A 24,970-nucleotide genomic window follows, 5' to 3' on the forward strand; every position below is an offset into this window, starting at 1 on the left:
AAAAATGCTTCCGTCTTGCTTCCACACCGCATTAAAAATTATTTAAACATGATTTATTGCTTTGCTTTTTCCAGGAGAACAGAAAATTATTAGGTTTTTAGAAGTAGACTTAAAAAAAAAAAAAACACAGGCGTTCATTGGGCACTTCTGTGGGCTGCCCCAAAGAGGCGCCAACAAAGAGGGGGCCTCGAGGGACCGGAAGTGCCAGATGCGGACCAAGATGGCGGACCTTGATTCGCCTCTGAAGTTGTCAGGGGTGCAGCCGCCATCTGAGGGGGTGGGAGGTGGCTGCTGCTCCGAAATCTCCGCTGAGCTCATTCGCTCCTTGACAGAGCTGCAGGAGCTGGAGGCTGTATACGAACGGCTCTGCGGCGAGGAGGTGCGGGGCCGAGCCTCTTCTTTTTCATGGAGGATCTAGGGAGTGGGAGCCTTCAGTCGGGGAATCCGGGCTGTGGGAAGCTCTCCTTGCTGGGGGATACAAAAAAGCGGGAAAACAAAGAAGCGGAAGCGTAGTCGGGTATATGAGTAGACCTGTCAAGTCTTTTCACGCTGTCGGACGCGCCGAGCTTGTTTTCCCTGATATCTGGGCGATCTGCAGCCTCTCCTGCCTAGACCCCCATTGATTTTCTTGATCCATGATCACCAGTTTCTCCACGGGAGTAAAACTAGTCCGAGAGTATTTGTCAAAGTGCTTGGTTCTCAAAGTAATAAGCGCCCTTTTGCATTGGTTTAATTTAAAAATTATGAAACGCTTTCATCCTGTTATTTAAGAGGGAAGTCTTTGCAGGTAAACTTCTTGAACCGTTTTAAGACTTCCCCTTGTGAGGAGTGATTTGGGGGTGTGATTTTAGCGTTTCGGTCAAATGCACATCTTTGTAGAGGTTTGAGCTTTTAACACTCAGGCACAGTTCTCTAATCTTGGACAGGTCAGTTCATCTCTTGTATCCTTGGCATTTTATCAAATGAGGGGTGTGGACTAGATTCTCCAGTTCCTTCCAGTTCATAACGTTCTATCTCCCGTCTCCTTTAATTTTCAGTGGCAACTCGATGCTGTCAATTCACTTTCAAATGACAGTTGGGTTCCTTGCCAGTCAAAAGAGATCTAAGCTCTAATCTAAGACCAAACTTTTAGCAAAGTTGAGCACGAAAGGCGGTTTCAGCCTGAGGGAGAGGGAATCGTTGATATCTTTGAGTATTTTCAAGTGTAAATTTGCACTATAGCAGTTTCTGATACATTTTCAGCAAGATGTGTGTGGTGTTTTTTGTTTTGTTATTTTTAGAAACAGGGCCGCTCTCTGTTGCGCAGGCTGGAGTGCTGTGGTGCTGCAATCAGAGTGGATGAAACTATAGGCACACACCACCATGCCTGGCTAGTTTAGTGTGTGGGTTTTTTTTTTTTGTCTGGCCTCAGCAATATGTGTTTTAAAATTTAGTATCTTACCGGGCGCGGTGGCTCACACCTGCAATCCCAGCGCTTTGGGAGGCCAGGATGAGAGGATCACCCGAGGTCAGGAGTTCGAGACAAGCATGAACAACGTGGTGAAAACCAGTCTTTACTCAAAATACAAAATTAGCTGGGCATGGTGACGCATGCCTGTAATCCCAGCTACTCGGGAGGCTGAGGCAGGAGAATCGCTTGAACCTGGGAGGTGGAGATTGCAGTGAACCAAAATAGTGCCATTACACTCAAGGCTGGGCAACAAGAGTGAAATTCTGTCTCAAAATGTATATATATATATACACACACGTATTTTTATTATCTATATATATATATTTAGTATCTTGACTTAACATTCCTAAGCTTGCATTCATTCAGTCATTCAATATGTTGGGTGGTAAATTATGGAAATCCTACAGACAAAATAATGTAAATTCTGTATTTGTATTTGATGACTGTCAAGAGAAAGTCTCCCTCTGGAACCTACTGAACGATTTTAATAAAAATGTATATGGCTGGCTGGGTGCAGTAGCTCACGCCTGTAATCCCAGCACTTTGGGAGGCAGAGGCGGGCGGATCACGAGGTCAGGAGATCGAGACCAACCTGGCTAACATGGTGAAATCCCGTCTCTACTAAAAATACAAAAAATTAGCCAGGTGTGGTGGCGGGCACCTGTAGTCCCAGGTGTTCAGGAGGCTGAGGCAGGAGAATGGCGTGAACCCGGGAGGCAGAAGTTGCAGTGAGCTGAGATCGTGCCACTGCACTCCCGCCTGGGCGACAGAGAGAGACTCCATCTCAAACAACAACAAAAAATGTATATGGCTGGGCGTGGTAGCTCCCACCTGTAACCCCAGCACTTTGGGAGGCTGAGGCGGGTGGATCACCTGAGGTCAGGAGTTCAAGACCAACCTGGCCAACATGGCAAAACCATGTTAGTCTCTACTAAAAATGCAAAAGTTAGCTGGGTGTGGTGGTGGGCGCCTATAATCCCAGCTACTCGGGAGGCTGACGCATGAGAATCTCTTGAACCCCGGGGGGCAGAAGTGGCAGTGAGCCAAGATCATGCCACTTCACTCCAGCCTGGACAAAAGAGAACTTGTCTCAAAAAAAAAAAAAAAAAAGGATAGCCTGCTAGGCACAAGTGGCTCACGCCTCTAATCCCAGTTATTTGGGAGGCTGAGATGGGCAGATAGCTTGAGCCCATGAGTTGGAGACCATCCTGGGTTATATAGTCAGACCTCGTCACTACAAAAAATTAAACAGTGGACCATGGTTATGCATGCCAATAGTCACAGCTATTTGGGAGGCTGAGGTAGGAAGAGCGCTTGAGCCCCCCCTCCAAAAAAAAAAAGTATGGTTAATTTTAATGGCTATTGTTGAACTATATGCCACATACCATGTTAAGCACTTTGTGTGGTTTCCTGTTTGACTAATTCAACAGCCTAATGAGATACGTTTTGCTATCCCTGTTTTACAGATGAAAAAACCGAAGCAAAAAATGTTACATTAATTGAGGTTGCACAGTAAATGGCTTGAATGAGAGAGAATTAGATTTATAACCTCTGGCTACTGACTATGCACCAAGAAGAAAATTTTTGGTAACTGTCACTGGAAATTTCATTTGTCTAGGCTGTTTTTTTTTTGTTTTTTTTTTTTTGAGACGGCATTTCACTCTTGTTGCCCAGGTTGGAGTGAAATGGCGCAATCTCAGCTCACTGCAACCTCCACCTCCCAGATTCAAGTGATTTCCTACCTCAGCCTCCCATGTAGCTGGGATTACAGGCCCCCACGACCACACCCAGCTAATTTTGTATTTTTAGTAGAGACAGGGTTTCAGCATGTTGGCCAGGCTGGTCATGAACTCCTGACCTCAGGTGATCCGCCCACCTGGGCCTCCCAAAGTGCTGGGATTACTTTGGGATCCAGTGCTGGCCAGGCATTGTATTTTAAATGCCTTCCTGTATTAGGCACTATGCTAATGATACTGACTAAAAGTTTATTTCTGCCCATTATGGTGCTCATCTGCCAGATGGAATAAGATACATGTAAGATATCAAACATGCAACGTAAGTGCAAAATGAAGCATTGTTAAAGTCTACGGAGAGCATACTGGAAGGAGAAAAGGATTTGGAAATGCGATTCACCCTTCAGCTAAGTGATTGGATTAGATAACTCTTAAGGTTCCTTCTGATGATTCTGCTGACAGGATGTTTCTCTGTGTTTCAGAAAGTGGTGGAGAAAGAGCTGGATGCTCTTTTGGAACAGCAAAACAGCATTGAAAGTAAGATGGTCACTCTCCACCGAATGGGGTGAGTCTGTGCATCTCAGAAAGAGCTAATGTAAATTCCAACAGGGTCAATTGGACAAGTGACCATTTTTTAAACTTTCTGTTATAAACACCAGTTGAGCTTGAAATATAAAGGGTATTATCTCAAGATAAAGTGAACAACTAAGGGTATTAGTTCGATGGTTTTCAAAGAGTCCTTGGACCAGCAGTACCAGCATCACACCTTGTTAGAATTCTTGCAAATCCTAGGGCCCCACGCCAAACTTACAAAATCAGAAACTCTATGGCTGGGGTCCGGGAAGATGTATTTTAACAAGCCTTCCAAGTGATTCTAATGCACAGCCCAAGTGTGAGAACCACCTTTTTTTTTTTTTTTTTGAAATGGAGCTTCATTCTTGTCCCCCAAGCTGGAGTGCAGTGGTACAATCTCAGCTCACTGCAACCTCTGCCTCCCGGGTTCAAGCAATTCTCTTGCCTCAGCCTCTCGAGTAGCTGGGATTCCAGGCATGTGCTACCATGCCCAGCTAATTTTTGTATTTTTAGTAGGGACAGGGTTTCACCATGTTGGCCGGGCTGGTCTCAAACTCCTGACCTCAAGTGATCCACCTGCCTGGCCTCCCAAAGTACTAGGATTACAGGCATAAGCCACTGTGCCAACCTGAGAACCAGCATTTTTATAGACTAGGTATATTTGTTAGTCATAAAAATTGTTCTTTGGCTGGGGGTAGTGGCTCATGCTTGTAATCCCAGCACTTTGGGAGGCCACATCTAGAGGATCACTTTTGACCCTGTCTCAAAAACAGAAAATAAAAATAAATAAATAAATAAATTAGTTGGGCATGGTGTTGTGCGCCTGTAGTCTCAGCTACTCAGGAGACTGAGACAGGAGGATCATTCGAGCCCAGAAGTTGGAAACTGCAGTGAGCTATGATCATGCCACTGCACTCTAGCCTGGGTGGCAGAGTGAGAACCTGTCTCAAAAAAAAAAACAAGTTGTTCTTTGATCTCACCATCCTCTCACAGAGTACTGGTTAGTGCATCTTATGCTCACTTAGCAATTGAGGTAATTTGTTCTCTAATTCTTTGGTTGTACCTATTTACCAGTGTCTTTATTCGTTTTAGAAGTTAATTTTGGCCAGACAGAGTGGCTCACACCTATAATCCCAGCACTTTGGGAGGCTGAGGCAGGTGGATCACAAGGTCAAGAGATAAAGAACATCTTCTGGCCAACTTGGTGAAAGCACGTCTCTATTAAAAATACAAAAATTAGCTGGGGTTAGTGGCACACGCCTGTAGTCCCAGCTATTCAGGAGGCTGAGACAGGAGAATCACTTGAACCTGGACGGCAGAGGTTGCAGTGAGCCGAGATCACGCCACTGCACTCCAGCCTGGCGACAGAGCAAGACTCTGTCTCAAAAAAAAAAAAAAGAGTTAATTTTTTATCAAGCATAGGTCTGAGTTTACAGTTAAACATTCTTGAGAAAAAGCTGAGTGCAGAGCAAACCGAGCTAAGAGTTATAGGTAGGTATGAAAGAAGTAGAAGACACAGTGTCCATATGCAAAGAAAAGTTTCTATCTCTTACCCTCTGCCCTGTGGTTATGTGTATGCTGACTATGTGTTTCTCTAGTCCTAACCTGCAGCTGATTGAGGGAGATGCAAAGCAGCTGGCTGGAATGATCACCTTTACCTGCAACCTGGCTGAGAATGTGTCCAGCAAAGTTCGTCAGCTTGACCTGGCAAAGGTAATATATTGCGCTTTTCTTTTTTGAGACAGAGTCTTGCTCTGTCACCAGGCTGAGCTCACTACAGCCCCAACTTCCTGGGCTCAAGCACTTTTCCCATTTCAGCCTCCTGAGGAACTAGGACTACAGACATCCACCACCACGCCCAGCTAGTTTTTGTATTTTTTTTTAGAGATGGGGTTTTGCCATGTTGCCCGGGCTGATCCTGAACCCCTGGGCTCAAGTTATCCTTCTGCCTTTCACCGTGTTGGCCAGGCTGGCCTCAAACTCCTGACCTCAGGTGATCTGCCCTCCTCGGCCTCCCAGCATGCTGGGATTGCAGGTGTGAGCCACCTTGCCTGGCCAGTAGCTTCTTTACTGCCCTCTACTAACTCAAACATCAAAATGTCAATGGGGCTGTGCGTGGTGACTCACACCTATAATCCCATCACTTTAGGAGGCCAAAACAGGAGGATTGCTTGAGCCCAGGAGTTCAAAACCAGCCTGGGCAACATGGGAGAACCCTGTCTCTACAAAAAATACAAAAATTAGCTGGGCATGGTGGTGCACACTTGTATCCCAGCACTTTAGGAGATTGAGGCAGGCTGATCTCTTGAGTCCAGGAGTTTGAGAACAGCCTAGGCAACATGGCGAAGCCTTGTCTCTGCTAAAAAATACAAAAATTAGCCAGGTGTGGTGACGCATACCTATAGTCCCAGCTACTTGGGAGGCCAAGGCAGGAGGATCGCTTAACCCCAAGAGGCAGAGATTGCAGTGAGCCAAGGTCATGCCACTGTACTCCAGCCTGAGTTGCAGAGTGGAGCTGCAAATTAAAAATAAATAAGTAAGTTAATAAATGCCAGCTTCTATTTTTTAAAAAAAAAGACAAAACAAAAAGCTACCACATTAGATATTAGAAGAGTACCTTCCAATAGAAATCTAATGTGAGATAACAAAGCCAGACAAAAATATCACAGAAAACTTCAGACCAGTAGCTCTTACAATATAGACATAAAGGCACTCAACAAGCTGGGCACAGAGGCTAACACCTGTAATCCCAGCACTTTGAGAGGCTGAGGCACGTGGTCATGAGGTCAGGAGATTGAGCCCATCCTGGCTAACACAGTGAAACCCTGTCTCTATTAAAAATACGAAAAATTAGCCAGGCGTGGTGGCAGGCACCTGTAGTCCCAGCTACTCGGGAGGCTGAGGCAGGAGAACAGCATGAACCTGGGAGGCGGAGCTCGCAGTGAGCTGAGATCACGCCACTGCACTCCAGCCTTGGCGACAGAGCAAGACTCTGTCTCAAAAAAAAAAAAAAAAAAAAAAAAAAAGAGATACTCAACAAAACCCTAGCAAAGCAAGTCTAGCAATATATAAAGAGGATTACATACTATGGCCAAGTGGAATTTATCTTAGGAAGACAAGGTTGATTTAACATCTGAAAATCAATTAAATGTAATGGTCAAGACCACAATTACTTTTGCACCAACCTAATAATATACCATATTAATAGAAAAAAGGACAAAAAACACATGATCACCTTATAGACTCAGAAGAAAACATTTGACAAAATTCTGTGCCCTTTCATGGTAGAAACACTAAGCAAATTTGGAATAGAGGGGAACTTCTCAGCCTGATTAAGGGCATCTGTGAAAAACCACAGCTGGCCAGGTATGGTGGCTCATGCCTGTAATCCTAACACTTTGGCAGACCAAAGCAGTAGGATCTCTTGAGGCCAGAAGTTTGAGACCAAACTTTGGAACCTAGTGAGACCCTATCTCTACAAAAATTTTTTTAAAAAAACAACTCTCAGCTAACATCATACTTACTGGTGAAAGATGTTATTCTTTCCTCCTAAGATGAGGAACAAGACAAGGGTGTCTTCTCTTACTATATCTCTAAAACAAGCAAGCATGTTTAAAAAAAAAAAATCTTTAATATGTGAGTCAGGCCGGGCGTGGTGGCTCACGCCTGTAATCCCAGCACTTTGGGAGGCCGAGGCGGGCGGATCACAAGGTCAGGAGATCGAGACCACGGTGAAACCCCGTCTCTACTAAAAATACAAAAAATTAGCCGGGCACGGTGGTGGGCGCCTGTAGTCCCAGCTACTCAGGAGGCTGAGGCAGGAGAATGGCGTGAACCCGGGAGGCAGAGCTTGCAGTGAGCTGAGATCCGGCCACTGCACTCCAGCCTGGGCGACAGAGCGAGACTCCGTCTCAAAAAAAAAAATATATGTGAGTTGGTGGCTGTATGGTTCTATCCAGGGCAATTAGGTAAGAAAATGAAGTAGGCCAGGCATGGTGGCTTACTCCTGTAATCTCAGCACTTTGGGAGGCCGAGGAGAGTGAATTGCTTGAGCTCAGGAGTTCAGGACCAGCCTGGGTTTGGGCAACATGACAAAACCTTGTTCTTCTACAAAAATTACAAAAATTAGCACGTTGTGGGTGTGTGCGCCTGTAATCCCAGGTATTTAGGAGGCTGAGGTGGGAGGATTGCTTGAACCCAGGAGGCAGAGGTTGCAGTGAACCAAGATTGCACCACTGCACTCCAGCCTGGGCGACAGAGTGAGACTTTGTCTCAAAAAAAAAAAAAAAAAGGTGGGCTCTGTAGCTCAGACCTGTAATCCCAGCACTTTGGGAAGTCAAGGCCGGCAGATAGCTTGAGCTCAGGAGTTTGAGACCAGCCTGGGAAACATGGTGAAACCCCGCGTCTACAAAAAATACAAAAACTAGCCAGGCATGGTGGCACACGCCTGTAATCCCAGCTACTTGGGAGGCTGAGGTAGGAGGATAGCTTAGGCCCAGGAGGCAGGGGTTGTAGTGAGCCGTGATTGTACCACTGCACTCCACCTGGGTCACAGAGTGAGACTGTGTCTAAAAAAAAAAAAATAGAATGATTTGATCACGTTATTAAAATTGTATGATACCTGTCAGTGGTCTTGATCATCATCAATAACAGTTGTGTTAACAGTAGTGGTGGTGTTTGTGAAATTGCTATTGACAGCTTAAAAGGACATATGGTTGACCAGTTTCAGCTCCTGAATCTCCTCCCTACCTTCTTGAGGGGTATTTTTGAAAGAAGAGGACATTGTTTCTAAGTACCAAATCTTTTTCAGAACCGCCTCTATCAGGCCATTCAGAGAGCTGATGACATCTTGGACCTGAAGTTCTGCATGGATGGAGTTCAGACTGCTTTGAGGAATGAAGATTATGAGCAGGCTGCAGCCCACATTCATCGCTACTTGTGCCTGGACAAGTCAGTCATTGAGCTCAGCCGACAGGGCAAAGAGGGTCAGCATCCCAAACTATTGGTTTTTAGTTAAAATCATCTGTGATAGGCCGGGCGCGGTGGCTCAAGTCTGTAATCCCAGCACTTTGGGAGGCTGAGACGGGCGGATCACAAGGTCAGGAGATCTAGACCATCCTGGCTAAGACGGTGAAACCCCATCTGTACTAAAAAACATACAAAAAACTAGCCGGCTGAGGTGGCGGGCGCCTGTAGTCCCAGCTACTCAGGAGGCTGAGGCAGGAGAATGGCGTAAACCCGGGAGGCAGAGCTTGCAGTGAGCTGGGATCCGGCCACTGCACTCCAGCCTGGGCGACAGAGTGAGACTCTGTCTCAAAAAAAAAAAAAAATCATCTGTGATCTGAAGTAAGCAGACTCGACCAATAAAACACATCAGTTTTTAGGAAGTTTTCTTTTTTCTTTTTCTTCTTCTTTTTGAGATGGAGTCTCTCTTGTCAGGATAGAGTGCAGTGGCGCGATCTCGGCTCACTGCAACCTCTGCCTTGTGGGTTCAAGCGATTCTCCTGCCTCAGCCTCTTGAGTAGCTGGGGTTATAGGCGCACACCACCACACCTCGCTAATGTTTTTTGTATCTTTAGTAGAGATGGGGTTTCACCATGTTGGACAGACTGGTCTCGAACTCCTGATCTCTGGTGATCTGCCCGCCTTGGCCTCCCAAAGTGCTGGGATTACAGGCTTAAGCTACCGTGCCCAGCCAGGAAGTTTTCTTATCTGGTAGTAGGCCATACGTAGGTCCTGTACCATCCTGGGGCAGGCTTTGTTAAAGTAGTCCCCGCTATGTGTGGTTTCGCTTTCTGCCATTTCAGTTACCTGCAGCTTCAGTTACTCATGGTCAAGCTTAGTCCAAAAATATTAAGGAAAAATTCCAGAAATAAACAACTTCCTAGTTTTAAATTGCTTGCTGTTCTGAGTAGTGTGATAAAATCTTGTGCCATCCTGTGTGTCCCTTCATCACAAGAAGGGTGAGTACAGTACAATAAGGTATTTTTTTAAAAAGAAGCTACATTTGCATAACTTTTGTTATGGTATATTGTTATATTTTATTATATATTATTGTTAATCTCTGAATATGTCTAATTTACAAATTAAACTTTATCCTGCCGGGCGCAGTGGCTCAAGCCTGTAATCCCAGCACTTTGGGAGGCCGAGACGGGCGGATCACGAGGTCAGGAGATCGAGACCATCCTGGCTAACACGGTGAAACCCCATCTCTACTAAAAAACACAAAAAACTAGCTGGGCGAGGTGGCGGGTGCCTGTAGTCCCAGCTACTCGGAGGCTGAGGCAGGAGAATGGCATAAACCCGGGAGGCGGAGCTTGTAGTGAGCTGAGAACTGGCCACTGCACTCCAGCCCGGGCGACAGAGCGAGACTCCGTCTCAAAAAAAAAAAAAAACTTTATCCTAAGTATGCATGTATAGGAAAAAACATAGTATATTTAAGGTTCAGTACTGTCGATGGTTTCGAGCATCCATAATGGTCTTGGAATGGATCCCCTACAGGTAAGAAGGGACTACTGTATTCCCATTTTATGGAAAAAGAAGCTGAATCCAGATCTACTGATTCTCTGACCAGCGCGTTCTTTGTACTTGACCATATTACCTACTCATAAAATTAAATTCTTAGTCTGATGTTTTAGATCTTCCACGATCTTTACACACCCTGTCTTTCTAGCCTTGTTTAATGGTATTCACTTATGCATCCATTCATTGTGCAAGTATTTCTCAAGCTCCTACATATGCCAAAGAATATGCTACTTGGAATATTCTGCAAATATTCTTTTCATCTTTCTGCTTCTATCACTTCGTGTATTTCATTCCCTTTGCCTGGAATGTTTGTTCCTCCTGTGCAGGTATCAGAATCCTGCCCATCTTCGAGAGGTGGGATGTCACCTTCTCTAGGAAGCCTTTTCTCATTACTTTAACCAGAAATGTGACTTTTTGACACCTTTCTTTTTTTGGGGACGGAGTCTTGCTCTGTTGCCAGACTGGCGTGATCTTGGTTCACTGCAACCTCTGCCTCCCAGGTTCAAGGGATTCTTCTGCCTCAGCCTCCCGAGTGACTGGGACTACAGGCGCATGCCACCACGCCTGGCTAATTTTTGTGTTTTTAGTAGAGACGAGGTTTCACCACGTTGGCCAGGATGGTCTCAATCTCTTGACCTTGTGATTTACCCATCTCGGCCTCCCAAAGTGCTGGGATTACAGGCGTGAGCCACAGTGCCCGTCCTTTGGCACCTTTCTTATGACACATCATGTACTGTATTTCATCATCATTATTTGTGCACAAACTTTATCTCTTCTACTTGATCCTAACTTCTGTGATGGTAGGATCGGGGCTGATTCATCTTGTAATCATAGATATTACTAGCACAGCACCTTGCACATAGTAAGCACTTAATACATATTTGCTGGATGAATAGTATTACACAAAGTGGCATGGACCTGACACAGTACCATTGTTTACTTGAATTTTCATTTTCTCCCTGTTGAGCAGGGAGCATGATTGATGCCAACCTGAAATTGCTGCAGGAAGCTGAGCAACGTCTCAAAGCCATTGTGGCAGAGAAGTTTGCCATTGCCACCAAGGAAGGTGATCTGCCCCAGGTGGAGCGCTTCTTCAAGATCTTCCCACTGCTGGGTTTGCATGAGGAGGGATTAAGAAAGTTCTCAGAATACCTTTGCAAGCAGGTATGGACCCTGATTGCTTGGCAGGATAATTGTGTGGCTCTCTGCCTGCAGATTGGGGCACTGGATGGATCCACTTTCTATGGATACTTTCTCTCTTCTGGATATGACTCCCCTTACTGCCCTTGCTGTGTAGCCGGGCAGGACTGGATGTGTGTGTTCATTCAACACACCTGTTGCCAGCCTGCTGTGTACCAGGCATGGCCAAGACATCTGCCAATGCACATTCATTTCCAACAGACCAGGTGAAAGCATATGAAATTAAAATGCAAGTTCTCTGACAAGTTGAATCATTCTTTTTTTTTTTTTTTTTGAGATGGACTTTCACTCTTCTTGTTCAGGCTGGAGTGTAATGGCATGATCTCAGCTCACTGCAACCTCCGCCTCCTGGGTTCAAGCAATTCTCCTGCCTCAGTCTTCCAAGTAGCTGGGATTACAGACATATACCACCACGCCCAGCTTATTTTGTATTTTTAGTACAGACTGGGTTTCTCCATGTTGGTCAGGCTGGTCTCGAACTCCCAACCTCAGGTGATCCGCCCACCTCAGCCTTCCAAAGTGCTGGGATTATAGGCGTGAGCCACCGCACCCGGCCTGAATCACTCTTTTAAAACTCAAGCAATCCTGCCTCAGCCTCCCGAACAGTGGAGACTACAGGCACGTGCCACCATGCGTTGCTAATTTTTTTTTTTTTGTAGAAACGGTCTCACTGTGTTACCCAGGCTGGTCTCAAACTCGTGGCCTCAAGCAGTCCTCCCACCTCAGCCTCCCAAAGTCCTGGGACTACCACCCCACCCAGCTGTTTTTTTAGCTATATGTCTATGTGTGTCACTCCCCTCCCACAAAAAAATTCTGTCAGACCATTATTATGCCGTTAAGAAAAATGATGCCGTTCGCTAAGTGCTGACATACTTTATTCTCTAACGTGGTTTGTTAAACAGGGTACAAAACAATATGTTGTCATTCCTGTTTAAAATGAGGGAGTCAGCAATCAAGATATATTTGTATAAGCATAAGATTTCTTTTGGAAGGGTTGACTATGGTCACCTCTGAAGAAAATTGAGAAATTAAGAGACACAGATTAGAAGAACCACTTTTCACTGAATATTCCTTTGTTCCTTTGGAATGTTTAAGTTTGCGTTTTACTCATTCTAAAAAATTAATGAAAAACAAAATACAGGCCAGGCGCGGTGACTCACGCCTGTAATCCCAGCACTTTGGGAGACTGAGGCGGGTAGATTACCTGAGATCAGGAGTTCAGGACCAGCCTGGCCAACATGGTGAAACCCCATGTCTACTAAAAAGTACAAAAATTAGCCAGACGTGGTGGCAGGTGCCTGTAATCCCAGCTACTCGGGAAGCTGAGACAGGAGAATCGCTTGAATCCGGGAGGCAGAGGCTGCAGTGAGCTGAGATTGTGCCATTGCCCTCCAGCCTAGGTGACCAGCGAAATTACATCCGAAAACAAAACAAAACAAAACAAAAAAAAACCTGCTCTATGGTACTTTTTTTATCAGTATACTTTGCCACCTGGGATTTAGAATTGGCTTCTACCTTTAATCCAGTAGAAGTCCCTTCTGCAGTACCCAGGTTTTGTCCTGCTTGAGAAAGCACTATTAATGATAACATGCCAGGCATAATGGCTCACATAATTCCAACACTTTGGGATGCTGAGGCAAGAGGACTGCTTGAGGCCAGGAGTTCAAGACTAGTCTGGGCAACATAGCAGGACCCCATCTCTACAGAAATTTTTTAAAAATTAGCTGGCTATGGTGGCTCTTGCCTATAGTTCCAGCTACTCAGGAGGCTGAGGTGAGAGGATCTCTTGAGTCCAGGAGTTCAAGGCCACAGTGAACTATGACTGGCTCCCTTGTACTCCAGCCTAGGCAACAGAGTGAGACCCTGTCTCTTATTTTAAAAAATGATAGAAAATTACACTTTGAGATTGTTGGAACTGAGGACCCTGTCCCTTGGCTAATGGCAGTCCATATTTTCCAAGAGAAGAAAATGGAAGAGGAGCTACACCATGTTCACATTCCTTGTCCTGCCTGAGGCTCAGACTGTCCCTCAAGGGAGTTTCCTCTGTGCTGCCTGGGCTTCCAAACATCAAGGGAAATGTGAAAAAAAAGAAAGCCAATGGGAGGCCTTTTTGGAAAATTGAGACATACCTGGTGTAAGGCTGGCCTGTCTGAGAAACGTATGTGGGTCTTCTCCTTTTTTAGGTGGCCAGTAAAGCTGAGGAGAATCTGCTCATGGTGCTGGGGACAGACATGAGTGATCGGAGAGCTGCAGTCATCTTTGCAGATACACTTACTCTTCTGTTTGAAGGTGAGCCTCTCTCTACTCTAGAGAGACGAGACATTTCTATGTGACACCTGCATCCTAGCCTTTCTTCTCACCCTTCTAGTTTGATGACTTTAATTTAATCATGCAGTTTACTGTGTATTAATTGATTGAAGAATTAAATAACTTCCAGATTCAGTGCCTGATAAGCAAAAATTAGAGTCTCTCCAGTGTTTTGATCCTGCCTAACCCTCAAACCCCAAACTCCGTAACAATAAATTTAACCCTAAAATAAATTACTGGAAAGCGAGTGATGCTGATTCCAAAGATGCTGCTGTAGAAAACAGTATCAATGTAACTTACCAAATGCCTGCTGATGTACCAAGCACTGTGCATATTTAACATATTTGCTTAGCAACCCCTAGCATTGACAAGGCCTATTTTGTGTTCATTTTAGAAAGTGAGCCGGGCGCGGTGGCTCAAGCCTGTAATCCCAGCACTTTGGGAGGCCGAGACAGGCGGATCACGAGGTCAGGAGATCGAGACCATCCTGGCTAACACGGTGAAAACCCGTCTCTACTAAAAACTACAAAAAACTAGCCGGGCGCAGTGGCGGCGCCTGTGGTCCCAGCTACTGAGGCAGGAGAATGGCGTAAACCCGGGAGGCGGAGCTTGCAGTGAGCTGAGATCCAGCCACTGCACTCCAGCCTGGGCGACAGAGCGAGACTCCGTCTCAAAAAAAAAAAGAAAGTGAAGCAGCCAAAAGGATTGAGTTAGACCCTTGGTTAGTCCCAGATGGAGCAAGTTTGTTTTGTAGGAAGAATTCTAAACCCTCTTGCTTCCTCCCTTCTAGGGATTGCCCGCATTGTGGAGACACACCAACCAATAGTGGAGACCTATTATGGGCCAGGGAGACTCTATATCCTGATCAAATATCTGCAGGTGGAATGTGACAGACAGGTGGAGAAGGTGGTAGACAAGTTCATCAAGCAAAGGGACTACCACCAGCAGGTGAGCAGGGGAAGCTCCAGGTGGGGTTTGGTAGCAGCTTTAGCCAGGAACACTGAGTAGAATAACTTGGAGGGGAAACTGAAGAAAGGTGCAGACAGGAGAAAAATTAATGCTCAGCACAAACTGGCCTGCATCTTGCCCATTGCCAGCTTACCTTGGACTTGAGGTGTTGTCAAGATGATGATGGCCTCAGTTCAAGACCAAAACGGAAATAACAAGGGCTTCCTGAAAAGAAAACAGCAGAAGTAGTAGACCAGTTCTCTATCATAAAATGTGCAACACTGCCCTCTAGTGATATAATGACATTCTATTTATTGAGGTCCTATTAAGTGTCCAAGTAATTGTCTCCAATTTCCCCCTTCATTCCTTAGATGTTAAAGATAACGTTTGCTTTTTCAGAACTTTATTATATTTTCCTTCTTTTGAGCAGAGAAAGTAAAAGTACAACATAGAAATAGGAGTGGCCTCCTACAGTTGTATTTCTAGAACTCCAGACTAGTAGACTATAAACAGTAGTCTATTGGAACACCATTAGCATGACTTTTAAGCACAGTAAGAGAAGTGAGTATTATTAGCATCCAACCCAAAAACAAATCTTTGGCCTGTCATCTTGAAAGCCCACTGCTGGTTGAAGGGAAGGTAAACCTGGTAAGCAAACTAAACCTAAACGTTCTTGTATGCCAAAAGTTTGGAGTGACCAGCAAGAGGCCAATAGATGTGGGGGTGGGGAAGAATATTCTCATTCCTGTGGTATGTTGCAGTTCCGGCATGTTCAGAACAACTTGATGAGAAATTCTACAACAGAAAAAATTGAACCAAGGTAATAATCCTTCTCTTTTCTTCAGTCCACAACAGTTTGAATTGGTAACCATGTATATATAATTCAGACGACTCTGTTACAATGTGGTCTGTGTTTTTGAAATATTTTATCAATTACTCTTATTTTTCAGTGGAATGTATCATGAACAAAAGTATGTGTAAATAAAATGTGTAATAAATCATAATCAGCCAGGCGCGGTAGCTCACGCCTGTAATCCCAGCACTTTGGGAGGCCGAGGCAGGCAGATCACAAGGTCAGGAGTTCGAGACCAGCCTGGCCAATATGGTGAAACCCTGTCTCTACTAAAAATACAAAAATTAGCTGGGCATGGTGATGCGCGCCTGTAGTCCCAGCTACTCGGGAGGCTGAGGCAGGAGAATCGCTTGAACCCGGGAGGCGGAGGTTGCAGTGAGCCGAGATCGCACCACTGCACTCCAGCCTGGGTTACAGAGCAAGACTCCATCTCAAAAAATAAAAATAAAAATAAAAATAAAATAAAAATCAGTACAATCACGTGTCATTTAATGACTGGAATTTTTTTTTTTTTTTTTTTTTTTTTTGAGAAAGAGTCCCCCTTTTTCCCCCCTTCCTAAAGTACAGTAGCATGATCTTGGCTCACTGCAGCCCCTGCCTCCCAGGTTCATGTGATTCTCCACCCTCAGCCTCCCAAGTCACTAGAACTACAGGCGTGCACCACCACTCCCGGCTAATTTTTTATAATTTTAGTAGAGACAGGGTTTCGCCATGATGGCCAGGTTAGTCTCGAACTCCTGACCTCAAGTGATCCGCCCACCTCGGCCTCCCAAAGTGCTGAGATTATAGGCATGAGCCACCATACCCTGCCAACAACTGGAGTACATTCTGAGAAATACATCGCTGGGCGATTTCCATTGTGTCAACATCGTAGGGTGTACTTAGCCTACTACACACCTAGGCTATATGATGCAGCCTATGGGTCCTAGGCTGTAAACCTGTATGGCGTATTACTGTACTGAATACCATACGCAATTAGAACACAATGGTAAGTACTTGTGTATTTAAACATATCTAAACATAGAAAAGGTACAGTAAAAATACAGCATTATAATATTATGGGAACACTCTTGTGTATACTGATACAGTTTTTTTTTTCTTGTTGTTTTTTGGGGGTTTTTTTGTTGTTGTTTTTGTTTTTTTGAGATAGGGTCTTGCTTTGTTGCCCAGGCCAGAGTGCAGTACAGTGGTATGATCATGGCTCACTGCAGCCTCAACCTCCTAGGCTCACGCAGTCCTCCCACCCTGGCCTTCCGAGTAGCTGGGACCATATGTGTACACCACCACGCTGGGCTAATTTTTGTATTTTTTGTAGAGACGAGGTTTTGCCATGTTGCCTAGGCTAGTGTCGAACTCCTGGGCTCAAGTGATTCTCTCACCTCCCAGAGGCTTCCCAAAGTGATGGGATTACAGGCGTGAGCCACCATGCCCAGCCCAGCAATTCATTTTTGACCAAAATGTTCTTATGTAGCATGACTACACTTTTGAAGCCCCCAGAGTGACTCTCTTCCCTTCCCACAAAGGTGACTACTATCCTAAAATTTTAAACTTTTACTTTTTTTTTTAAATTAGAAATAGGGTCTCTGTTTCCTAGGCTGGAGTAAAGTGGTACAGTGACGGAATCGCAGCTCACTGTGACCACCAACTCGTGGACTCAGGTGATCCTCCAGCCTCAGCCTCCCAAGAAGCTCCTGACTAGGATTACAGTCACCACTCCTAGCTAATTTTTTTTTTTTTTTTTTTTTTTTAGGCAGTCTCGCTCTGTTGTGCAGGCTGGAGTGCAATGGCGTGGTATGGTCTCGGCTCACCACAACCTCCGCCTCCCAGGTTCAAGCAGTTCTCCTGCCTCAGCCTCCCAAGTAGCTGGGACTATAGCCATGTGTCACCATGCCCGGTTAATTTTTTTGTATTTTTAGTAGAGATGAGTTTTTTGTTTGTTTGTTTGTTTGTTTGTCTTAGACAAGAGTCTCGCTCTGTTGCCCAGGCCAGAGTGCAGTGGCATGATCTCGGCTCCCTGCAAGCTCCACCTCCTGGGTTCACGCCATTCTCCTGCCTCAGCCTCCCATGTAGCTGGGACTACAGGCGCCCACCACCTTGCCTGGCTAATTTTTAGTAGAGACGGGGTTTCACCACGTTAGCCAGGATGGTCTCGATTTCCTGACCTCGCGATCCGCCCGCCTCAGCCTCCCAAAGTGCTGGTATTACAGGCGTGAGCCACTGCGCCCGGGCGAGATGAGGTTTTGCCATATTGGCCAGACTGGTCTCAAACTCCCGACCTCAGGTGATCCACCCACCTTGGCCTCCCAAAGTGCTGGGATTACAGGCATGAGCCACCATGCCGAGCCAATTTTTAAATTTTTGGTAGAGATGAGGGCTTGCTATGTTGCCCAGGCTGGTCTTAAACCCCAGATCTCAAGTGATCCCCCTGCCTCGGCCTCCCAAAGCACTTACAGGCGTGAACCACTGTAATCCATCCAAACTTTTACTTTTTTTTTTTTTTTGAGACAGAGTCTTGCTCTGTCACCCAGGCTGGAGTGCAGTGGCATGATCTCTGCTCACTGCAAGCTCCACCTCCCAGGTTCACGCCATTCTCCTGCCTCAGCCTCCTGAGTAGCTGGGACTACAGGTGCCCACCACCACACCTGGCTAATTTTTTGTATTTTTAGCAGAGACGGGGTTTCACCATTTTAGCCAGGATGGTCTTGATCTCCTGACCTCGTGATCTGCCCACCTCGGCCTCCCAAAGTGCTGGGATTACAGGCGTGAGCCACCGCACCTGGTCATAGATAATCTTTATTCAAACCACAAAAGAGGCCAGGCGTTGTGGCTCATGCCTATAATCCCAGCACTTTAAGAGGCCAAGGCAGGAGGATCACTTGAGGCTAGGGGTTTGAGACCAGCCTAGCCAACATGGCGAAATCCCATCTCTACTAAAGATACAAAAATCAGCCAGGTGGGGTGGCACATACCTGTAATCCCAGCTACTAATGTGTCTAAGGCATGAGACTCACTTGAACCTAGAGGCGGAGGTTGCAGTGAGCCAAGATTGCACCACTGCACTCCAGCCTGGGCAACAGAGCAAGACGAATGGCTGGGCACAGTGGCTCATGCCTGTAATCCCAGCACTTTGGGAGGCTGAGGTGGGTGGATCACCTGAGGTCAGGAGTTTGAGACCAGCCTGGCCAACATGGCAAAACCTCATCTCGGCTGGGCGCGGTGGCTCATGCCTGTAATCCCAGCACTTTGGGAGGCTGAGGCAGGTGGATCACAAGGTCAGGAGATTGAGACCATCCTGGCTAATACGGTGAAACCCCATCTGTACTAAAAATACAAAAAATTAGCCGGGCATGGTGGCAGGCGCCTGTAGTCCCAGCTACTCGGGAGGCTGAGGCAGGAGAATGGCGTGAACCTGGGAGGTGGAGCTTGCAGGGAGCTGAGATTGCGCCACTGTACTCCAGCCTGGGCAACAGAGCAAGACTCTGTCTCAAAAAAAAAGAAAGAAAAGAAAATAGGCTGGGCGTGGTGGCTCACGCCTGTAATTCCAGCACTTTGGGAGGCCGAGATGGGTGGATCACGAGGTCAGGAGATCGAGACCATCCTCCCTTATACAGTGAAACCCCGTCTCTAGTAAAAATACAAAAAATTATCTGGGCATGGTGGTGGGCACCTGTAGTCCCAGCTACATGGGAGGCTGAGGCAGGAGAAATGGCATGAACCCAGGAGGTGGAGGTTGCAGTGAGCCGAGATTGCACCAGTGCACTCCAGCCTGGGCGACAGAGCAGGACTCCATCTCAAAAAAAAAAAAAGGCCAGGCACGGTGGCTCACACCTGTAATCCCAGCACTTTGGGAGGCTGAGGCAGGTGGATCACGAGGTCAGGAGATGGATACCATCCTAGCTAATACGGTGAAACCCCATCTCTGCTGAAAATACAAAAAATTAGCCAGGCGTGGTGTCGGGCACCTGTAGTCCCAGCTACTCAGGAGGCTGAGGCAGGAGAATCGCAAGAACCTGGAAGGCGGAGCTTGCAGCGAGCCGAGGTTGCGCCACTGCACTCCAGCCTGGGCGACAGCGAGAGTTTGTCTGAAGAAAAAAGAAAAAAGAAAAGAAAATGGGCCGGGCGCGGTGGCTCATGCCTGTAATTCCAGCACTTTGGGAGGCTGAGGCAGGTGGATCACAAGGTCAGGAGATCGAGACCATCCTTCCTTATACGGTGAAACCCCATCTCTAGTAAAAATGCAAAAAATTATCCAGGCATGTAGTCTGTAGTCCCAGCTACTCGGGAGACTGATGCAGGAGAAATGGCGTGAACTCAGAAGGTGGAGCTTGCAGTTAGCCGAGATTGCGCAACTGCACTCCAGCCTGGGCAACAGTGCGAGACTCCATCTCAAAAACAAAGAAAGAAAGAAAGAAAAGGAAAGAAAAGAAGATACACCTCCCAACCTTTTATTTAGGTCTGGCAGAATTTTAGGGAGTGAATGATTTAGGTGAAACAGGTAAATGGAAAATGTGGTTGACACCTATCTCTGAATCTAATTGGGCCAGCTGAGCTAGGAGGGCCATCTGGCAGAGCTGTTCCTTATGGGCCCAGTGGGGAGGGGGAATTCAGGACTCTGTTTTCCCTGTAGCTCTTGTGTCTAAGGGAATCCACTGTCCTCCTGTTCCTTCTGCTCCATGTGTCTCAGAGAACTGGACCCCATCCTGACTGAGGTCACCCTGATGAATGCCCGCAGTGAGCTATACTTACGCTTCCTCAGGAAGAGGATTAGCTCTGATTTTGAAGTGGGGGACTCCATGGCCTCAGAAGAAGTGAAGCAAGGTAAAAATATTTCCCATATTTCTGGGGAGGGTTGAGATATAATCGGCAGTGTTTCTTAATAGTTAAGCCACAGATCTCTTATTAAGGAAACAATTGGGACTTTTTAGCCCCTGGTGGTCTATAGACAAATTGACTCCCAGGAGGAAATCTAAATGTACTGGATTTTAGAATTGGACTAGATCTTTGAGGCCATCTAATCACTTTAGAGATGAAGATACTGATGCCCTGTTTTAAATTGTATAGATATAAATTATACTTCAGTAAAGTGTTTTGTTGTTGTTGTTTAAAAAAAAAAAAAAGGTACATAGGCCAGGTGCGGTGGCTCACATCTGTAATCCCAGCACTTTGGGAGGCCAAGGCGGGTGGATGTCAGAGTCTGAGACCATCCTGACCAATATGGTGAAACCCCATCTCTACTAAAAATACAAAAATTAGCTGAGCGTGGTGCGATGCACCTGTAGTCCCAGCTACTCGGGAGGTTGAGACAGGAGAATTGCTTGAACTCTGGGGGTCAAAGGTTTCATAGAACTGAGATCACGCCGCTGCACTCCAGCCTGGGCAACAGAGCCAGACTCTGTCTCAGGAAAAAAAAAAAAAGAGTATATAATGTACAGGAATCCTCCTGTCCCTTTCAGTCTCCCAGTTCCCCTAGTCACAATTTTTCAAGGAATAATTGACATTGATAAGAAAGGAGGCTGGGTGCAGTGGCTCACACCTATAATCCCAACACTTTGGGAGGCTGAGGCAGGAGAATTGCTTGAGCAGTTCAAGACCAGCCTGGGCAACATGACAAGACCTTGTCACTATATTAAAAGAAAAATTTTGTCTGGGTACGGTGGCTCACGCCTAATCCCAACACTTTGGGAGGCCGAGGAAGAAGGATCACTTGAGTCCAGGAGTTTGAGACCAAGCCTGGTCGACATAGTGAAACCCCATCTCTAAAAAAGTCAATTCAATTAAATAATAAAAGATAAACACTTTTTTAAAATTTTGGAAAGGTATGCTGGAGTCCAATTTCATTTACAGATTGACTCGCTAGGTTTTTAAGATAACCATTTAATTCCTGCTGGCTACTAAAGCAAGAGTTAAAGGAAAAAAAAAAATCCTGCTGGGCAAATATATGCAGGGTTCTTTGGACTGAGGACTTGAGACCCACCCAGCATCTGTGGCATTCCGCATGGCTCGTGCCAATAATACGTGGCAGGGGCGTTACAGAATCAGTGTATAAAGGAAATTGTTTGCTCATTTGGAGTTTGCTTGTTGATGTCAATGTGACTATCATTTGATCTTAGCCAAAAGACCGAGAAGCAATAATGATGACTATCACTGTTCAGAGCTATGCTGCCCAATACGTAGCCATTCATGAATTGAAATTCAAATTCAAATTTAATTACAATTAAATAAAATTTTAAATCCATCTTTCTCACCTGGATTCTGGGGAAAAAAAGAATTTTAGTAAAACAAATAGGCCGGGCGCGGTGGCTCAAGCCTGTAATCCCAGCACTTTGGGAGGCCAAGACGGGCGGATCACGAGGTCAGGAGATCGAGACCATCCTGGCTAACACGGCGAAACCCCGTCTCTACTAAAAAAAATACAAAAAACTAGCCGGGCGAGATGGCAGGCACCTGTAGTCCCAGCTACTCCGGAGGCTGAGGCAGGAGAATGGCCTAAACCCGGGAGGCAGAGCTTGCAGTGAGCTGAGATCCAGCCACTGCACTCCAGCCTGGGTGACAGAGTGAGACTCCGTCTCAAAAATAAATAAATAAATAAATAAAAATAAAAAAATAAAACAAATAAAAATATTCAGTTGCTAAGCTATGTTCATCACATTTCAAGTGCTCAATTGCTAACATGACCGATGGCTACTATATAAGATAACAGATACGGAATATTTTCTCTTTTCTTGTTTGTTTATTTTTTGTAGAGACGGAGTATTGCTGTATTGCCCAGGCTGGTCTCAAAACTCCTGGACCCAAGTGATCCTCCCACCTTGGCCTCCCAAAGTGCTGGGATTACAGATGTGAGCCACGACATCTGACCAAAATATTTTCATTATCACAGAAACTCTGTTGCACAATACTGGTGTAGAGAATGAAATATTCTGTATCCAATGTATTTTTGTCTTTGCTATGGAAACTTAACATCTTTTGACTCCTATTAATTAATCCTAAGGGAATAATGGAAAAGGAGTAAAAAGTTTTTCGTACAAAAGTATTCACTATAATCTCCAATTATTGTGATATTCTGTTATCTCCAGTAATGTCAAAACATTTGGAAATAACCAGGTGTCTAAAAATAGAGTGGTTTTTTTTCTCAGTTTCACATGAAACAACATAAAAGTTAAAAATAAGGCCGGGCACAGTGGCTCACGCCTATAATCCCAGCACTTTGGGAGGCCGAGGCGGGCAGATCACCTGAGGTCAGGAGTTTGAGACCAGCCTCAACATGAAGAAACCCTATCTCTACTGAAAATACGAAATTAGCCAGGCGTGGTGGTGCATGCCTATAATCCCAGCTACTTGGGATGCTGAGGCAGGAGAACTGTTTGGGCCTGGGAGGCGGAGGTTGCAGTGAGCTGAGATCATGCCATTGCACTCCAGCCTGGGCAACAAGAGCAAAACTCCGTCTCAAAAAAAAAAAAAAAAAAGTTAAAAAAACAGTAGTTTTTAAAATGTCGATTATGCACCTGATGAAATGCCACATAGTCATAAAAAATAAGGTAGGTGAAAACATGGAAAATATTTATGATATACTTTTTTAAAGCAGAATTCAAAATTGCTATCTGTTTCATGATTATAACCATGTAAAATATGTACATATTTGGAAGAAAGACTAGAAAGAAACCTGAAAAAATGGAAAAAGTTGCTCTGTTTCCCTTGGGGGAAAAAAATGAGTATTCCTTTCTTGGCTGTCCCCTAGAGCACCAGAAGTGTCTGGACAAACTCCTCAATAACTGCCTTTTGAGCTGTACCATGCAGGAGCTAATTGGCTTATATGTTACCATGGAGGAGTACTTCATGAGGGAGACTGTCAATAAGGTAGGACATACAACGCATCTCTTGGAAATGGGACTTCCGGTCCAAGAAGCCAGGCTGAAGGAAATGGCTGAGGCATGTCATGTTTTTTGTTCCCGCTTCAACAATACTCTTGCATGCAGATTGAATGGTACCACTTTGTATGGTTAGAAGAGCATCTTTGGAGTCGTGCTCTTTGTATACCCAGCTAGGACCTCCTTCCCAAGAATTACAAAAGAACAGCTCAGCTCTCCAGGGAACCCACTTGTTCCCTGCCTCCCTGAAGGTTTGTGGGTAAGGAGCCTCAGGGAAGTAGGGCCTCTGCAGATGTCTTACACCCCCCAGGTAATGGATCCCTGCAGGGCTAAGGCCCAAAATATTTAATTTGTTCACCTAGTGATCAATAGGGAAGTGAGCTATTTTGACAAGGAGGATGCACATGAGTCCGTGACCAGAACACGCCATGTTGGGAGAAACATGGACAAGGTACAGAAAAGGGAGCAGAGCTAGGGCCATCCAGAATCATCTAGAAGATGACATGCACAACTAGGACTTTGTCAGTGTTGACTTTGCCTTTTGGGTAGGCTGTGGCTCTGGACACCTATGAGAAGGGCCAGTTGACATCCAGCATGGTGGATGATGTCTTCTACATTGTTAAGAAGTGCATTGGACGGGCTCTGTCCAGCTCCAGCATTGACTGTCTCTGTGCCATGATCAACCTCGCCACCACAGAGCTGGAGTCTGACTTCAGGTACAGTTGACTCCCTTTCTCCTTTCTAGGCAGAAAGGCCCTTCCTTCCTGAGGCCCACTTGTTTCTGCCCTTTGTCCTCATGATTCTAGTTAAGTTCTATACAGGACATAAGCTCCTATCCCTAAGATGGTATCCTTGGCTCCAGGAAGCTGTTGATCAGCCATATATCTCATGGGCCAAATTTTTGTTCCCTGGACTAGACTGAAGGAGCTATGGGCCCTTAGACGGAGGAAAGAGAACAGGCAGTTCAGATGAATAATACCACCACTAGGTACCATTGTTACAGGCCCAGCACTATGCTAACCTCCTGCTCTTTTGAGGTCCTAATAACAACCCTATGAGGTAGGAACTATTGGCTCTGTTTTATAGATGAGGAAACTGGGCTTTAGGGAGATTGCATCCTCGTCAAAGATCCACCACTTAGGAGTAAGAGGTGGAATCCAGAACTGAGTGACTCAAAACCTGTTCTCAACTCCTACATGGTACTGCATTCACTAAGCCGCACAGCTTTTTTTTTTTTTTGAGACGGAGTCTCGCTCTGTCGCCCAGGCTGGAGTGCTGTGGCCGGATCTCAGGTCACTGCAAGCTCCGTCTCCCGGGTTCACGCCATTCTCCTGCCTCAGCCTCCCGGGTAGCTGGGACTACAGGCGCTGCCACCTCGCCCGGCTAGTTTTTTGTAGTTTTTTTTTTTTAGTAGAGACGGGATTTCACCGTGTTAGCCAGGATGGTCTCGATCTCCTGACCTCGTAATCCGCCCGTCTCGGCCTCCCAAAGTGCTGGGATTACAGGCTTGAGC

At 45.7% G+C, this 24,970-nt stretch overlaps 1 protein-coding gene and 1 long non-coding RNA gene across 2 annotated transcripts in view; one reads left to right on the plus strand and one right to left on the minus strand.

Annotated features, from left to right (window-relative positions):
* Positions 1–192: 192 nt before the first annotated feature.
* The window catches only part of COG4 (component of oligomeric golgi complex 4), a 36,308-nt gene continuing 11,530 nt past the window's right edge, over positions 193–24,970 (plus strand). The window contains exons 1-11 of the mRNA XM_023210382.3: positions 193–379; positions 3,666–3,748; positions 5,355–5,469; positions 8,567–8,741; positions 11,252–11,445; positions 13,665–13,770; positions 14,579–14,736; positions 15,498–15,556; positions 20,274–20,407; positions 23,328–23,446; positions 24,007–24,173. Coding sequence (XP_023066150.1) covers positions 209–379; positions 3,666–3,748; positions 5,355–5,469; positions 8,567–8,741; positions 11,252–11,445; positions 13,665–13,770; positions 14,579–14,736; positions 15,498–15,556; positions 20,274–20,407; positions 23,328–23,446; positions 24,007–24,173 — 1,481 coding nt within the window. The 5' untranslated portion in view covers positions 193–208. The remainder of the gene's footprint in view (positions 380–3,665; positions 3,749–5,354; positions 5,470–8,566; positions 8,742–11,251; positions 11,446–13,664; positions 13,771–14,578; positions 14,737–15,497; positions 15,557–20,273; positions 20,408–23,327; positions 23,447–24,006; positions 24,174–24,970) is intronic.
* Positions 337–14,936, minus strand: LOC111541443. Its single transcript, XR_002731260.2, has 3 exons — positions 14,891–14,936; positions 13,611–13,787; positions 337–468 (listed from the first exon to the last, which is right to left on the minus strand). It is a non-coding gene; the product is annotated as an uncharacterized LOC111541443 (long non-coding RNA).

The sequence above is a fragment of the Piliocolobus tephrosceles genome, chromosome 17 (genome assembly GCF_002776525.5).
Source record: "Piliocolobus tephrosceles isolate RC106 chromosome 17, ASM277652v3, whole genome shotgun sequence".
NCBI lineage: Eukaryota > Metazoa > Chordata > Mammalia > Primates > Cercopithecidae > Piliocolobus > Piliocolobus tephrosceles.